We start from the raw sequence: 18,151 nt of genomic DNA, 5'->3' as shown, positions 1-18,151 counted from the left end.
GAGCTCGCAAAGGGGGGTGGCATGTTCGACTAGGGGTGGCAGTATGGAAACAACGGCCGAGAGTGCATTTGTGGATACTGCTGATGGCATAGCGATCCGATGGGTGCAGCAGTGTTCTACAGCTTCACGGTGAAGATCTGGGCTGATTGCAAGAAGGTCAGAGATTGTGACATTGGGGACAGCCGTGCTGAGCATGTTCTGATAGATACAAGATGCTGTGTCTGGGGTAGCCACCTTGGATTCGTAAGTGAAAGCTGGAGCCTTCTTAGCATAGGCATTGGAGGGTGGAGGTTCGGCAGAACAACTTTGGCTTCATGCACGGGGTAACTTGGTGACTTCAGACTTGATAGATGGTTCTGGGGTTGATCCGATTTTATCTGACGCTGCAGGCTTGGCCTTGGAACACGTGATAGCTAGTGTTTCGACTCTGGATTCTTTGTCTTCAATCGTCGTGACCATAGTGTGGTTCTCGGCTATCTGCATGCATTGAAGAAAGTAAGACTCTGAAATGAATGCGCTGGAGGGAATAGAAGGTGCGGATGGCATGTGCGGAGGTGCTTCACATTCGAAGGGCTTGTGATTCACTGGAGCAGGTGGAGCTGGAGTTGTGCTTACACTGTACTTATCAATAAGTTGTTGCATTGTCTCATTGCGTCGTCAATAGATGCATGAGCCATCTGGGTATGCATAGAAATGGTTCTCACGAATAACACGTCCCATGTGAATATACTCTGCCGCCATAGGGCAATTACGAATCAGATGCTGTTGTCCACAGAAATAGCAGAAGAAGTCGTCGTTGAATGATCAGGATGGTGCTGCATGTGTCAGCATGACTGTGGGGACGTTGTTTGAGATTTGACAAGTGTGCGGAGGGGCCCAAGCTTGAGCGGCTGCAGGAGCGAGACAAACAAGACGGGTGTAACATGACAAATAATTGATGTCTGCAATGTCGAGTCCATGCATCTGCCGTGTGAGAGAGTCAACTTGGTCTAGCATAGACTTTTGCATACTGGGAATGGGGGGTTCTGGGCTTCTAAAATGGACATTCCTAGTCTGAACTTCGCATGGAACGTCTCAGAGTTCATCTTCATCGTCCAAATCATAACTTGCCCGATTACATGCATGAGAGTTGATCGTTGCACTAGTCGGAGTACGACGGTCTCGAATGGATTTAATGCGGAGAGTGATGGGATCATTGAATTCGGCATTGAAGGCTTCATCCGAGAACACATGATGACCAGCTGCTAGAACCTTCTCAAAATCAGCTGGCTCATTGCGGTCAAAGTTAGGATCCTTAAGTTCCAGACACTGGAGGATCTGCCGACAAGCATGGATGGATAGTCCTTGCCAGAAGTACTTATTGCAGTCACATACTGAGATTTTGTTGTTCATGACGAGCCAGACGGCAATCACACGAAATGGACGGTAGTACTGAATGAGCTTGGTCTCCATACAAATGTCATTATCCACTTGATTGACGACAATCTGTTCAAGATCACGAACAGTGTAGTGCTGCCCCTTGCTCGCACCGGGGTACTGATCTAAGATATTCTGCTTGAAAATGGGATAGTCGCGACTCTTGTGGCCAGCAAGCGTGATCCAGAAATGCTTCATCGGCAGGTCGACGTATTGTACTAGACACTTGCACTTGTCAGCATTGGTTAAGCCATAAGTAGTTGCAAGATCTTCAAACAGTTCTTAAACAGTTCAAAGAACTCTGAGAGTTCGGACATCTCGCCATTGAACAATGGCGCTTTGCTTGAGCTGGGACCAGGCATGGCGCCTATGCCTTGAAGCGCATGCGACATCATGGTGGTTGGCTGGGGTGCGGCTGGTAGTGTAGCATTGGTGAAGATGGCGAGTCTTAGTTGAAAGGAGGGTTGAAAGTGCGGCTGCGGCTGCAGAAGGCTGAAGAGTGGTAACGAGGGTGTCTTTGTTTGTGAGATGGTAGTGGTGATGGACATTGGGGAGCTGGGTTTGCTGACGATGGGCGCGAATGGGTTATCTTCGTCGCTGGATTCCTGATTATTGAGTCGGGGACGGATTGAGGTAGGTATTGTACTGCTAGTGGCGACTGGATTCAACAGCGTTATTGGGATATATGGTACTGGATGGGAAACGGATGGGGCAGTGAGGGAGCGGCTTTTGTTTCTGGTGACAGCCAGCATGGGCAAGTCTTCTGCTAGAGACTTCTGCAGGAGTCCTCCATTTTGAAGCGGAATGGTGATAGTCGGGAGTGAAGTAATGATGGTATGGAGTTGGACAGAGATCAAATCACCCCCTCGCGGTGGGCTCCAATGTGTAAGTTAGCTATGACGTGCATAGCTAGAGGCGATGTGAGTGTGAAGGGGGTAGATAGACCACTGAAGGAATGATAATGATTAGTGTTGGCTTCAAATGAGGGATGACAGATGCGAGAGATATCGTGAATTGGTAAATGAGAGTGACCGCATTATAGCGATGATAAGAGAAGGTAATGAGACGGGTTCTTTGGGGCGTTCTTCTGGGGGATCTACTGTTCTATTCTGCTGTTATTAGGAATGTACATGGACTACTTATACTGTAGGATGAGGAAGGGTCGTCCTAGAATAGTTAAAGGCAAGGGCTCGGTGTACGGTTGGTGAAAGCGGTAGCTGAAGGGAGTGGCATTGTATTTGATAGTGTAGCGAGAGAATGATATAAGAGTTGTTGACAAGGTGAAGACGGCGGTATTATGAATGGAGGAACAGTAACGACAGGAAGGGTTTAGCGAGCAATAGGAATTGAAAGGATAGGTACTAATAAAAGGGATCGGGTATCATGCTTGACAAACGGTCCAGGCGTTGATGTGGTGGTTGCGGTGAGAGGAGTATCGGCATGTTCCGGTGATAAATGTTTGGTAATCCTTACACACGTCACTCAATAACCCCCTCGAGTGCAAGTCGATCTGTAAGTTTTGTCTTACTATTCAAATTATATTTACTGAAGTATCTATTAAGAAATTACACAAGCTGCAGCCTGTCTAAAACTTGCACAGATGGAAGCTGAAGAACTTGCTCGCAGAATTGACTTATTTCTGCACCCCGACATCTCACCAAGTGTTCTTATCGCAATCAGGATTAGACCTCGAGGAGGAGCAGTAAGTAGCTTTACCTAAATGCTACCAGACAAAGGCAACTAACACCTGGGACAGACATTGTGTGAGAGCAGTATCTGAAGGGATGGGTCTCCACGTTTCTGATACACAGAAGGGCACACTCACATGAATGAGGAATGTCCTGTGTCATAAAATCAAGACGTGGAGAAGTGCGCAGGTTCTGTACATGCCTGCAGTGCGGATTCTCACTGCTACTGTGGTTCCCAACCCTTATCAGCCATTTGAGAGTGCTGAGGACATCTGCCTGTGGTTACCGTCTAATCTGAAAGCCAAACCATGTGATCCCTGACTTTGAGATCATGAATGGGATTTGCGGTATGCACAGGCCCACAATGCACTTGAAGAGCTTTGACAGTGCCTTCATGTGCACTGCTCTATGCTTATGTTCAAGCAGGAGTGGGTTCATGGTCAAGGTGCCAACACCCGTGCTCAGAATGCACTTGCTCATGTGCACGCGCAGCAGGTGGCATGCATGAAGAGATACAGAGTTGTGTGGGAGGCGCTGAAGACCTTGGCACCCCTCTTGAAGAAGGTGGGATGGTGAGGACGCCTGCAAGACCTGAAGGATGAAGACGTGAAACCATTAGTGGACCCTTTCACCAGAGAGACCAAAGGTCGCCATTGCCTGATGTGGATCTGGATGATGACGGGTGTGAATACAGGTAGCGATGGAGGTGATGTGGATGGTTAGTTTTTATTTGATCTTTGCAAGCTGTAACTGACAATGGTCTCTGAATCTTTTGCTAGGAGTTCATGCGGAATGGTGCAAGTCCCAAGCAAGAGCAATGTGCTGGGCAGAGGAGATAGAATTGTTACAGGAGGAGATGCAAAGGGTGCTACAGTTTTTCAATTGGCAAGCCAACTGGTGGGACAAGCAGCAGGACCAACTCGTCTGTGAGACAGTGGCTCAACATGAGGGCTTGATAGCATATGCTAACAAACAGGCACACATTTGATGTCAGCTTGCATCACACTTTAGAGTGCTGTGGGCTCTGTACATTCCCCAGATATCCCCTCCAAGATAGAGCCTCATATCAGGTGCCATACCCTCACCGGATGACACACAATTCCCCGACCTCATGCTGCCTACTTCATGTGCCTAGTATAGTTGACCTTCTGTAGTGTAATTAATCTTCTGTTGTGCCTAGCACTTTGTTGCAATTAATGGTCTTCTGTCTCCAGATTTTAGTTGCCAGGGAATAAAAATATGTAGTTGCCGAGGAACAAGAATATATAGTTACCGGAGGACAGGAATACATATGCAGACAGCCAGTGTACTGTGTGAGCTTACTATGGAGGCAGCTCTGATGGCTAGCATGTTCTAATGCATTACAGACAGGTTAGCAAGCATTGTTAATGCAATACAGTTGTGTAGTAAGTAACAGATTTAATGCATTATGGTTACAGCATATTGTGCATCAATGTCCATTTTGGCTTGGGCTCGGACCACCTGTCACTCTCCCTCCTCAACCATTTCGGGTCAGTCAGTCTTCTTTGTCTCTGATCACTCGGATTTTTGGACTCCAACAAGATTTTCTATCTCTATGCAAATTAGTATAAAAGTCTTCTGTGCACTGTATGAGTATCTCAGATTCTTCTACAAGACTGAGATGTGAGTAATGAGTCTATTCATATTATAGATTAAACTGACATGTCATAGTTACTTGTTTTACTAGGTACACAATCTGTCCAATATGAGTTCCTTCTATGAGACTGAGATTTACTTGTTTTACTAGTTTGCTTATCTCCTGTCAGTCGCCTTATCACATAAGGTTATGAGCCCTGCCTCAACCATGGATTCCATGCTCCCCAGCACCAGATCTAGTCTGTTTAATGTCCTGAAGCTTGCCAAAGACAGCTTGAACTGGATCACCTACAAGGAATGGACATTAACAGCAATAGGTGCTTGAGGTTTGATGTGGTATACTGATGGTCAGGCACTCAAACCAATCCCCTTTGTGATTGACCTGACAACGGGCGTGGTGAAGAAGCCTGATGGCTCTACACCTATACAAGTAGACTTTGATGAGCTTGATAAGAAGATCAATGAGTATTATCAAAAGAACTTACTTATTAAGCAGCAAGTCTTCAGCATGATCACCAATTGGCTTCTGCTGCACATCCAAAAGCTCACATAATGCAGTAACATATACCCATCTCAGACGGGCAGCTGGGCGTGACAATGTGCCGATAGAGACGGGTCACCCGGTGCCGGCCCATGGCAATAATTGTACTGTGTTAGATGAGTGGGCCGAGGGGGTGGAGTGTCCAAGGCAAATGGATGGGCCAGGTGTATATAGTATAGATGGTAGTATAGCAATGTACTATATAGGAAATTATGAATAGTAGTAGTGAATCCAGTGTGTGATAGATGAGTGGGCCGGAGGAATGGAGTGCAATATAGACGAGTGGGCCGGGGAACTGGGGTGTGATGGAGATGAGTGGGCCAGTAAATGAGGTGCAATGGAGATGAGTGGGCCGGTACATAAGGTGCAATGAAGACGAGGGGGCCAGAGAATAGGGTGCAATTGAGATGAGTGGGCCAGTATAGCAGGTGCAATGGAGACGGGTGGGCCGGTAAAGGAGGTGCAATGAGGACAAGTCGGCCGGCATTATTGGGTGCAATGAAGACAAGTCGGCCGGTGATATGGGGTGCAATGAAGACAAGTCGGCCAGTGATATGGGGTGCAATGAAGACGGGTGGGCCGGCATGATAGGGTGCAATGGAGACGGGTGGGCCGGTATTATGGCGTGCAACAACGACCGGTATTTATGTAACCGGTTGCTTGTGGTAACATAGCACTCAATCCGGCGATTCCACCGGTGGTCTGATCATGTAAAATGGTTAAGATTTGACAAAGTTATGAGCCCTACAAGGGAAAGCCATAAATTTAGAGGATATTATGATATATTGTATCTAGACCATTGCAACCGGTATTTTTTGACCAGTATTTATGTGACCGGTTGCTTGTGGTAACATAGCACTCAATCCGGTGATTCCACTGGTGGTCTGACCATGTAAAATGGTTAAGATTTGACAAAGCTATAAGCCTTACAACAAGAGAAAGTGACAATTTCAGAGGATATATCATGTCTAGACCATTGTGACCGGTTGTTTCTAGTAACAGTACTCAATCTGGTGATTTCACCGGTGGTCTGATCATGTAAAATGGTTAATATTTGACAAAGTTATGAGTGCTACAAGAAAAAGTCACAAATTCACTGGCAGAGGATATATGATATCTAGACCATTGTGACCGGTATTTTTTGACCGGTATTTACATGACCGGTTGCTTGTGGTAACATAGCACTCAATCCGGTGATTCCACCGGTGGTCTGACCATGTAACATAGTTAAGAGTTGACAAAGTTATGAGCCTTACAAGAGAAAGCCACACATTCAGAGGATATGTTATATCTAGACCAGTGTGTCTCCAGCTCTACCTTAGGGTAGTTTACCTCTGTTCCATTTCTACTCCAGACTTGTCCACAGCAGTCTTACTCTGGGTTTCCTTGAACCTCTGGAGTTCCGCCGAACTCCCCTAGTGTCTGACCTCCGGAAACCTCTGGACTTTGTTGGACTTCCCTCCTGCCTCTCATAAATTAAGGGCACATACTCGGGTAAGGGGTGCAGCACACAAGCTGAAGTCAAGCCCTTTGAGTTCTCCTTCCTTTGAGCATGACCTTAACATCCACAGACAAAACCTTGTGATGCTGTGTACTCACCCTCTCCTGGTGGTCCATCCTCTGGGAAAGGTTTTCCTACAGGAACACAGCTGCAGAAAGATATGGGGACCATTCCTAGACATATTTAGAGTATGTACACCAGGTTGGTACATCAGGATACCTACAGAATCCTTCTATACAGGCTAAAACTTCTAAGATTGCAGTTGTCGCATTTTTGGTGTTTTCCCCTACTTTACCATTGCATAAATGATCCAGACTACTCATATATTATCCTTACTACATATATACCTACTTCTTATCCCAAGGATCAGTTAGAAATATAGTATAATATTGTTATCTAAGGGAAAGGGGGTATGTGTACTGATAAGGGGCCTACATTCTCCAATGGACACAATCTAGTAATCAGATGCTTGCAATATATTCTAAGCATGGTCAATATCATGGTCTCAGATTTATAAAAGGATCCACTAACAGTTGAGAGCTAGGGCAGTGAAATATCTCTGAAATAGAATGTGGGAAAGTCCAAAAGCCCAAAACATCGAAACTCACCAGTTTGGTGTATATGTAGTGGTTGGACTTTTACTTACCAATCCTAATATTTCCTCACCACACTCTTCTACAAAGACTTTACCTTCAGGGCAATGTGTATTTTAGGTTCATTATGTAGTCTACTATACATACTACTGCATTTTTAATAAAATCTTTGGTGTGTGTGATATATGTCAGTGACTTTCAGTGACAGGGGTAAATTGTCATATGTCAAGCCTATGTTGTTTTACTTATCTTACCGTCAATACTTGAGGGATCTTTCCAGAATTTTAGGACCATGACTAGGGATATACATGGGACATATCCCAAGTGTCTGATTACCAATAACATCCTTGATAGTGTTGGAGGGTTCTTATCAGTTATGTTTTCATGTATATATGCTATATTGTTTGATGTAGCCCTTCAGGGGGTCAACTAAGTGGTGGAATATGTTAATATATACTCCTAAATATGTTTTGACAGTGCTAGAACACTCTCCTATCAAAGGGGCAAAATGGAATCCCCTGATTGAGTGCTACATTACCACAAGCAACCGGTTGCAAAAATACTGATTACAATGGTCCAGATATAAGCTGATACAACACTGTATTCTTTGAATTTATGACTTGGTCTTATAAGGCTCAGAACTTTGTCAAATTTTAACCATTTTACATGATCAGACTACCGGTGGAATCACCAGATTGAGTACTATATTACTGCAAGCAACTATTCACAAAAATACCGGTCACAATGGTCTAGATATAACATCCTCTAAATCTGTGGCTTTATCTTGTAAGGCTCATAAGTTTGTCAAATATTAACCATTTTACATGGTCAGACCACTGGTAGAATCACCGGATTGAGTGCTATGCTACCACAAGCAACTGGTCACATAACTACCAGTTGAAAAATCCCGGTCACAATACTGTAGATATCATATATCCTCTAAATTCATGACTTTCTCTTGTAGGGCTCATGACTTTGTCAAATCTTAACTATGTTACATGGTCAGACCACCGGTGGAATCACCGGATTGAGTGCTATGTTACCACAAGCAACCGGTCATGTAAATACTGGTCAAAAAATACCGGTTGCAATGGTCTAGATACAATATATCATAATATCCTCTAAATTTATGGCTTTCCCTTGTAGGGCTCATAACTTTGTCAAATCTTAACCATTTTACATGATCAGACCACCGGTGGAATCGCCGGATTGAGTGCTATGTTACCACAAGCAACCGGTTACATAAATACCGGTCGTTGTTGCACGCCATAATACCGGCCCACCCGTCTCCATTGCACCCTATCATGCCGGCCCACCCGTCTTCATTGCACCCCATATCACTGGCCGACTTGTCTTCATTGCACCCCATATCACCGGCCGACTTGTCTTCATTGCACCCAATAACGCCGGCCGACTTGTCCTCATTGCACCTCCTTTACCGGCCCACCCGTCTCCATTGCACCTGCTATACTGGCCCACTCATCTCAATTGCACCCTATTCTCTGGCCCCCTCGTCTTCATTGCACCTTATGTACCGGCCCACTCATCTCCATTGCACCTCATTTACTGGCCCACTCATCTCCATCACACCCCAGTTCCCCGGCCCACTCGTCTATATTGCACTCCATTCCTCCGGCCCACTCATCTATCACACACTGGATTCACTACTACTATTCATAATTTCCTATAGTACATTGCTATACTACCATCTATACTATATACACCTGGCCCATCCGTTTGCCTTGGACACTCCACCCCCTTGGCCCACTCGTCTAACACAGTACAATTATTGCCATGGGCCAGCACCGGGTGACCCGTCTCTATTGGTACATTGTCACACCCGGCTGCCCGTCTGAGACGGGTGAATTCACTGAAGGGGCTCAAAAGCTCTAGGGCACATCCAATGTCTGGGCAGAGATATGTCAGATCCATGAGGGCAAGATGGAGCTCATCCAGATAGATTTGTGACACCAATTGCAGAAGTTGAGATGTGACAATGGAGGAGATGTTAAGGCCCACTTCACAGAGCTTCTAAGGCTCCATGAATCACTTGCAGGCATGGGTGCAGCACTTGATGAATGTGATTTCCATGCTATCATCCTAGGGTCACTCCCTAAATTGTATCACCCCCTCCTATCATCCATTAGTGCAGCCACAAAGATCACCAAGAGTCTGCTTACCCCTAATGAACTCATCAGTATCATCACTGAATAATATGAGCACTGTTAACTCACTAATAGATGGACAACTAAGAAGGGTGGCAATGCTGCACTTGCAGTCAAGGGTGGCCAAAGTAAGACCCATGGGTCCACAAGCACCAACCAAATGAACACAGAAGTGATGTGCTTCAATTGCAATCAAAATGGACACTATAAGTCAGATTGTTGGAGACCTTCTGGTGGGAAGGAGGGTTAGGGACCCAATCAGAAGCAGAAAAAGGGCACAACCACAGAAGCATGCAGCTACTGAACCCAAATTGAAGGACAATTACACTTTTGTCACATTGAACTTGGCTAGCATAGTCAAGGACCTCTCCATACCCATTGAGTGCCATGGAGCCATCATGGACTCCAGCACCACATCACACTTCTGCCCTGACCAAGCCAGGTTCTCAAATTTTGTCAGCATCTCATCACAGAATATCCATACTACAGATGGTTCAACTCTCAGTGCCATTGGTAGAAGCAATGTGAAAATAGACCAACCTCTAGGTGACAAATGAACCACTGTTATGCTTAAGAACACCCTCTATGCCCCCAAAATGGCTTTCACCCTTATCTCCATGAAGATATACTTTGGTATTGTGCAAATTTTCACTATCAACTTCATCCATTCCCCACCATGCCACAACCCAACTTGTTGGCTGCAACAGCTAAACAGATAAGCAAGATGACAGGCAAAGCAAAGGCTGCTTTTGAAGAGAAGACCATGTAAACCTCATTGAAGAAACATAAACCTGAAGTGAGTGGAGAAACCATTAATCCTCTGCTGAAGAAAACTAAAATCAACCTACCTGCTGATACCACCCCCCCCCCCCCTCACAGATAAAGATAGAATGACATTGTTGCTGCCATTAACATTACCAAGTCTGACACTGATGACATCCATTACACCAATCCCCCCTCCAACTAACAAAAGTCACTGTGCAGTCGGTCATACAAAGGAGGAGGAAGAAGCTTCATATGCAGATAGCAATGATACTGACCCAAAAGAGAGTCATGAAGAATCACAAAGCAGAGAGAAAGAAGAGGATCCACAAGATGAACTAAGTACATTAATAAATCTGCAAATCAACATCAATCTAATGTAATATCATCAGAAAGTCTCAGGCAAGAGTGGGTCTCACCAGTCTATGCCTTCTTCCATCTAACACCAAATATTGTCAAGATTCAAGGATGATGGGTGCATGAATTCAAATGTCAGGTGAAAGGATGCAAGACCAAAGTCTGATGTTTCCTGGATAAGGGGGATACCTGTTCCACTGGAAACTGTTAGGTACTGTGCTTGGACGGAGAAGCAGAGGGGTTGGGGCTTGGCTTCAGCTCTTGCACTGCACCCTTAGCCGAGTATGTGCCCTGAATTTGGAGCGGGACTAACAATGTCCAATGATAGGATTGGTGAACCACTTTGGTCTACTTTGCAGGTTGGGAGGTAAAAGCTACTAGCAGCAGACCAACTAGAAGCAGGGCAGGTGGAGTGGGGGAAGTGAGTTGAGGTGGAAAGGAGTAGGGGATTGGTTGATTGGGCGGAGAGGTAAGAGTGAAGACTTAAAGCACAGCTCTAAGTCGGAGCAGAGGATCAAAGGTAACAACAAGATAAACTTGTGTCTTGAGAGAGCAAAGTCCTACAGAGAATTCCCACTAGTAGAAACTGCAGAAAGATAAGTAATATTAAGACTAAGGAAAGTAGCTAAGTACATGATGTGTTTTATATACTTCTAAGCAAGGAGGCAGTGACCAGTAGTCCATAGTATGAGGCTATGTACTGAGTATACAATTTGTAAGTGTTAAATGATAACTTGTTGGCAAGGTGTGAAGGGAGTGGGAAAGGTGTTCTGTGTGATGGGCCAGACAGACCATTTAGGAATGCATGTATCTCGCTGTGCGAGAGTGGGTCTGATATGTTGATTACCCCAGGAACATGTTCAACTTTGAGTTGGAAACCATGGTGAGCCTATATGTTGTGGTGTGATCAGAAATTTAAGAATGACAAAGACCACATGTAGAGCAGAACTTACCTGCAGTAAGTAGATCTCTTTCAGGACCACATTTGTGGAATGGTTGCATGAATGGCCCTTGTTTATGGTTGTCATGACTCCAGCATTGTCTGATTGGACCAAAACTGAACCACCCTTCATCTCTAGTTGCTCAGCTAGCCCAAGGTGAAGGACCAACCTCAAACCCAACTCTACAGCAGTGGCTTTGGCCCAGCCGATGTCATTCTTAAGGCCAGGGCCTACTTTAAATCCTTCCTTCCATTTCCAAGCTGCCCAGTGCTAGCTGATGACTACACCTATTCCAAATGATGAACTTGCATCTCCCCACCATTGCAAGTTGATTGGTTGTTGTTTTTGCAGGGGTTTCTTGCATGGTGAAATCACCAAAATCTGTGTTACCCACTGGAGGTCGGCCACTAGGGTACTTGGGACAGGGAGCCAAGGTCGAAAGGACTTGAAATGATTGGCAAATGTTGCTGTAGATTGAATGAAAGGGCGGATGAGGGGGAAAATTAATAACACATGGACTAGCTTGCCATGTAAGCTTGTGGCTTCATTTGCTGTGAAACATGAGCCACTCTTTAGCTAGTCCTGTAGCAGCACTAGAATCTTCTCCATTTTCTCCTGCAGTAATGAGACAGTTCTCTGAGCCAGATACCAGTTGAATCTGATATACCACTGTAGTGTAGTGAAGGCCTGTAGCTTCTCCAGGCTCCATGACACTCCAAAAAAGGCAGATAGTCAGATGAATTCTTCTTCCGTCCAGTTTTGATGTGGCAGGCGGATGACAAAGAAATTGTCTACCCATTTTTGGATGGGACCAAAGCCAGCTTTCTTGTATATGGCCACCACCATGTCTGCTACTGAACCAAAGACTCCAGCACTGGAGCTTAGTCTGAACATGAGAGCCCAATCAACATAGACACCACCATGCCAGAATATACATAGAGCCCACTGTTGGTTAGGCCAGATGGGTACTATCTGGTAGGCTGATGTAATGTTGAAGGTTGCTGCAACACAACCATCTGGTAATAATAGGATTAGGTCTACCATGTTGTCAAATGTGCTCCATTCTGTGGGGAAGCAGTCTGGATCCACTCCTGCATTGACAAAGGGGATATCTGAGTTGTTGCAAGGGAAGGACATGTCTTGCACCAGCCTGAACTTTGTGGAGTGTGGCTTTGGTACATGACCAAGTGGCAATGTTTGAAATGGGCCAATTAAGGATTCCAGCTCCAGGACTGAGTATACATAAGAGTAATGTCCTGTGCTCTGCTTACTGATTATATATTGGTCTATGAAGTCAGTATTGAGATGAGATGAAGTGTGATTTTCAAAAAATTAAGGTGGCTGTAGGGGTTCTGCTGACTCCTATGTTGAAGCCATTTCTGATATTGGATAACATATGCACCCAGTCTTTGTATATACTGAATTTACAAAGAGTTTCTTCAAGTTTCAATGTGATGAGGGGGGTGACAACTTGTCTAGGATCTAGGCTGGGCTGATTTGCAGGAGCTGGCACTGTGGGAAGTGTCTCCACAGATGCTGCATCCATGGTAGTTGATGCATGCATTTGCAAAGTGGCAGCTGGAGAATTGGGCCCAGCTGATGCAGAAAATCTTTCCCCCTGGGGCTGTGAGTGCATGCTGTAGCAGGGGTTGCCAGTGGGAGGAGGAGCAGGCAGGAGGAGCAAGGCAAGGAGTGCCAGAGGTCTCAGGAGTTCCCAGGGTCTCACTACATACAACCACATAGTGCAGTAAGAGTAGAGGCAAGCAAGCAGGTCAACATCCTCATCCTCTCTAGAGCATAGCACCTAAGCCAGGTACATCTGGTAATGAGAGTAGGATAACAATCCACTGCATGATGGAACACACAAAGACAGTAACAGAAAAAACCAAACCAGAATGACTCATGTTAGAAGACGTCACCCACATACAACAACTCACATCACAAAGCTTTCTAATATCCAGTGTATCATCTTCTTCTTATATTTTACCAGAACCTACTATAGGGGAGGAAGGCCATAAAGCAATAGCAATTACCCCCCTATGTCTATGCAACATTTCTGCTCCTCCACATTTAGAGCATTCTACTTGTGTGGGATCATCACCAGAACACAAACCAGATAGTCCCATAACACGCCTACAACTAGTGCAGTTTACACTGTTGCAACATGAGAGTGAGACAGACACCTTGAGGTCAACAACATTCTTCGTGCCCACCAGACCCACCCTATCATTTCGGCTACCAATACCAAACATGAGTGATGATAATTTACACCCAATTCCACTGTTTCATGGCAACCATAGAGAAAAGGAAGAACCATCACTCTGGCTTGTGCAATTCCAACTCTCACTACCAGGCAGTTACACAGATATACATTCAGTACAATGATTCAAAATGCAACTTGCACCAGGAGGAATGGCAGACCAATGGTTCAACAACATTGCACCTAATGGTGCAATCTTGGTCAGCTGACTGCTAGGAGAATTCACATTACAGTGGCCCCCACTGAGGACACCAAGGTATTCTCGGGCCAAACAAAAGGAATGTGTGTTAGCACAGGTGTTGAAAGAGGAGGAAATAGGAGTATGGCTGCCAGACAAACCTACAGGAAATTACAGCCATGTCATTTGGGCCATGAAGGTTATGCGGCTTGCCATGGGCATGGGCAACAGTGCAGGGCTTTTGGTGGAATATGCGCTGGAAGGAATTCCAAACATAATCAAGGACCACATGACTTGCTCTTATACATCATGGAAGGAATTTGTGGACAATGTAGAAAGCGTACCAGCAACCAAACTGAAGAGAGCCAAGGAAGAGCTAGACAAGAATTGAATGCACAACACTGACATCACACAGCTCAAAGCTTAGAGCTCGTCAGCTAGTGCGACACTATTAAGGTCATGCTCAAAGGGGAGGTTACTCAAAGGGCTTCAGCTTCAGCTCATGTGCTGCGCCCCTTACCCGAGTATGTGCCCTTAATTTCTGGGGGCAGAGGGGAAGTCTGACGGAAGTCCGGGATGTCCAGAGGTCAGACATTGGGGGAGTTTGGCGGAACTCTGGAAGACTATGAGGGAAACGGAGTGAGGCTACTGCGAACAAGTCCGGAGTAGAAACAGAACAGGGGTTAGACTACCCTAAGGTAGAGCCGGAGATTTAGTCCTAAGGTTTAACCCCTAAGACTCGGAGATGGACAAGAGCTGAGACTCAAGTCCAGAGAAGCAGGAATGAGCAGAACTAAGATGATATTCAAACTGAGGAGTTCTGGAGTATTACAGGAGTTTATATACTGTAGGTATCATGTAAGTAAATCAGTCAGCAAAGGTAAGGGCTATGTACGAAGCATGTGGAAAGTCTATTAGTAAGTGTAACAGATCAAAGCAGTGAAGTCGGAAATGAAGTAAGAATGGATGGATCAGTAAGCATAGCGGAAAAGGACATAACCAGTAACCAGAGCAATAGCTATTCTAAAGGGAGATAGGGGTGAGTCTGAAGATGAGAGTGGAGCGCCGGGCGAAATAACAGGACGGAGGACCGGACTTTAGTGGTGGGGTTCCAGAATTCCAGATCCGGAGGTACGGGATATGACAGACACTTCCCTTCCAGTCCTCACAACTATCCATAGACAACAATTGACCATCGCAGCCACCATACCAAGCATCACGTGCATACACACCTACCAACCCCTTCCTGCAGATACCAACAGCACTAACACCTATCAGCAGACCCACACAGGGCACAGGACTAAGCCCTATGGGATGGCAAAGTAACCCACCTGCATGAGCACCACCCACAAGAGCACAAATCATGGAAAAACTGAGTGTGGTACCATAGCATCAAAACACAGAGGCTGAGTTATGGCAGTACAAAGCAGATGTAGATATGTGGCATTGCATGCATGGTACTGAAGGAACACCATCCCTGGAACGACCATACCCACTATGACCAGGCACAGCAGTCATCAGATCCAGAGAATGCTATAACTGCAGAACAGTTACAGATCCTATGCACCTCAGCATGCAGTGCATCACAACAGAAGTACTCTGCCTGCAAGAATCAAGATGGTGCCAGTATGTCGCAGCGATGTTATGCAAATACAGGCACCAGCATTGACATATACCATAGCACCAGTCCAGTACACAGCACAGATGATGCAACCATACTATCAGCAATATGGAACCCCAACATCATCACCTGTGTTCATAGTGCAGGAAGAACAAGGATGGTGGGATCAAACTAACACTTGTGGACAGCAGGAAGTCGGTTATGAGTGGGGTCTGGAAAACTACGGGGGACCACTGCCTACCATGGATCAGTAGTAGTCCCATGAGCACATACTCTGTCAGTACATATTAATGTATCTCCAACACCATTATACACACCATCTACTGTATATAACCCAACCATACCTAACATGCCCTCCCGATCCTTTCATCATCTTATAGAACACACTAATGAGATTAGTGCCACAGTTTCCTTAACCACTTCTGTGATGGATGAAGCAAATTTCCCTACACCTTCATTGAATACTTCCTTTGTTGTACCTTCTCTCTCGCAAGATAATTCTATCACTGATGTTTATATGGTGGATTCATCAGGAAACCCAATACAAACAAGAATGAGCAACCCATTCCTAACAGTCCCATTCCTACATGGACCACAGGGAGAGAAAGTCCAATTTCTAGCCATAGTTGACAATGGCATAATGATCAATACCATCGATGCAGCAGCATTCCAGCGAATAGCACAATTACTCTCACCACTAAGTCCCTTGCAATGAACCTTATGAATGGCTGATGGCTCACTAGTACCTTCAACAGGTGTTTGGATGGGATGTGTCACATGGGGGCCCATACACCTAGAAATAATGTTTGAGGTCTTTCCTAGTGGAGGATCATGGTGTATGTTAATAGGCAAACCATTATTCAAATAGTCCCATGCCATACAGGATTACAGCAACAACTCAATCATTTTCACATTGCACAGACCACAACACCGCATTCATAATCTCACACCATTTTGACCACTTCCTCTGCTGTGTCTTCCAATGGCAATAAGTTTCCTGTCTGCAGCTATATTTTCCCCTCCTTCCTCTGTACCTAAAGACCCTACTAACTTAGTAAATACAGAAAAACAAGAAGCACCCCAGTACCAAGAGACCATAATGCAAGTAGACAATGCAGAGAACAATGGACCCTTTTGTGAAGTACCAGACTTCATACATCCTAACCCATTAAATGATATGTTCACTAGATTAACGTCACCTGGACCATTCTACCCCCCACAGGTAGAAACAATCGTGAATACTGTTCATTACAGACCACAACTTACAGATGATCAGCACACCACAGCAGGTAACCTAGTTGTAGAATTTGTGGATATATTTGCACTACCAACTAGAGAAGTGAAGCAGGTCAATTTCATCAAGTTCTGGTTGTCAATACCACCAGACATAGTCTTCTCCAAGAAGATCCACCAGTGTCCCCTAATGCAACCACAATGAGAATATCTGTTCCCAGTTCTTGATGAGATGAGGAAAGCAGGAATCACACGGTTCATACCAGCAGATGAAGTAAAGGCAGTGGCATCTACAATGCTCATGCAAAAGACCCACTCAGGCACTAACTTATCATTGGCACATAATGCAGTGACATATTCCCTTACTTATAGGACAGCCCATGTTGACATTTCTCCATAAGAGTCAGGCCAACCCACCATGGGCCCACATGTGAGATTATCACTGCATATACCAGGTGGGCCTGGTGGTAGTTAATACCTGTGGCTCAGGGGTGGGCCTGCACTATACACTTTGTGGAACCCAATAATATAATGGATAGTAGTGTTATGGTATATGCTATCACTGTTGAATGTTACCCGAGGGTGAGGGGTGGGCCCATGAACTCGCCGACACCTAAACATATCTGTGTCATGGCCAACATGGTATATACCCATTTCTATATGAACATATCTGAGTCAGTATATCGATATAAATGACCGCCAAAAAATCTAAAATCACTGGGATGGGACAACTGTTGACAGTGATGGCTGTCATTCCTGGATCGCTGACAGCAGAATTGTTGGGATGGGACAATTGCCGATGGGTGCTGACAGCAAAATTGCCAGGGTGGGACAATTGCCGATGGGTGCCAAATCCCCCAATTGATCACTGTCCATACTGGGACCGCCGAGAGTATTTATGACCACCATTCCGGTCACCAACAGCATGTTGCAGTGGCAAATATTTGGGGGTGGCAATGAGTTAGGAGAGTGGTCTTTCTGGGCATATCCCACATGCAGTCAAAGCCGGCAACCTTCAGTAATCTGTATGTATTGGCAACTATTGGTTTGCTAGGGACATCTGTTATATATGCATTTAAATGTTAGAACCTCTCAAGTCCTGATTTCGGTGCTGCTGACTATTGAGTTGTACTGTGAGTAGTCAGCTCGGGGCATATCTACAAACTCATGTACATCAACCCTCATATACCACACCCAGGCTATTCAGCCAGTGTCCATATCCACCCCATGCCTGATAATGCTCCTTGAACCAACAGCCATGGCGCCTGGACCATACAC

The 18,151-nt window shown here is 45.3% G+C and overlaps 3 protein-coding genes across 3 annotated transcripts; 2 read left to right on the top strand and 1 right to left on the bottom strand.

Moving 5' to 3' along the window:
- Nucleotides 1-3,894: 3,894 nt before the first annotated feature.
- EDB91DRAFT_1058930 (uncharacterized protein) lies at nucleotides 3,895-4,092 on the top strand (the record flags this gene model as incomplete). The annotated part of the gene is made up of 1 exon (XM_041314199.1): nucleotides 3,895-4,092. A coding segment is annotated over one exon (198 nt), but the record flags the coding sequence as incomplete, so codon positions are not given.
- An 8,626-nt stretch (nucleotides 4,093-12,718) lies between these two features.
- On the bottom strand, nucleotides 12,719-12,904 carry EDB91DRAFT_1021178 (uncharacterized protein; the record flags this gene model as incomplete). Its single annotated transcript, XM_041312563.1, has 1 exon — nucleotides 12,719-12,904. A coding segment is annotated over one exon (186 nt), but the record flags the coding sequence as incomplete, so codon positions are not given.
- A 3,913-nt stretch (nucleotides 12,905-16,817) lies between these two features.
- On the top strand, nucleotides 16,818-17,078 carry EDB91DRAFT_1058909 (uncharacterized protein; the record flags this gene model as incomplete). The annotated part of the gene is made up of 1 exon (XM_041314198.1): nucleotides 16,818-17,078. The coding sequence occupies one exon, from the start codon at nucleotides 16,818-16,820 to the stop codon at nucleotides 17,076-17,078; it is 261 nt and encodes an 86-aa protein (XP_041173423.1).
- Nucleotides 17,079-18,151: the final 1,073 nt, after the last annotated feature.

The sequence above is a fragment of the Suillus paluster genome (assembly GCF_016628075.1).
Source record: "Suillus paluster strain FC165 chromosome Unknown EDB91scaffold_65, whole genome shotgun sequence".
Classification (NCBI taxonomy): domain Eukaryota; kingdom Fungi; phylum Basidiomycota; class Agaricomycetes; order Boletales; family Suillaceae; genus Suillus; species Suillus paluster.
Note: the sequence above shows the minus strand (reverse complement) of the source record. Positions and strands in the feature narration are given on the sequence as shown.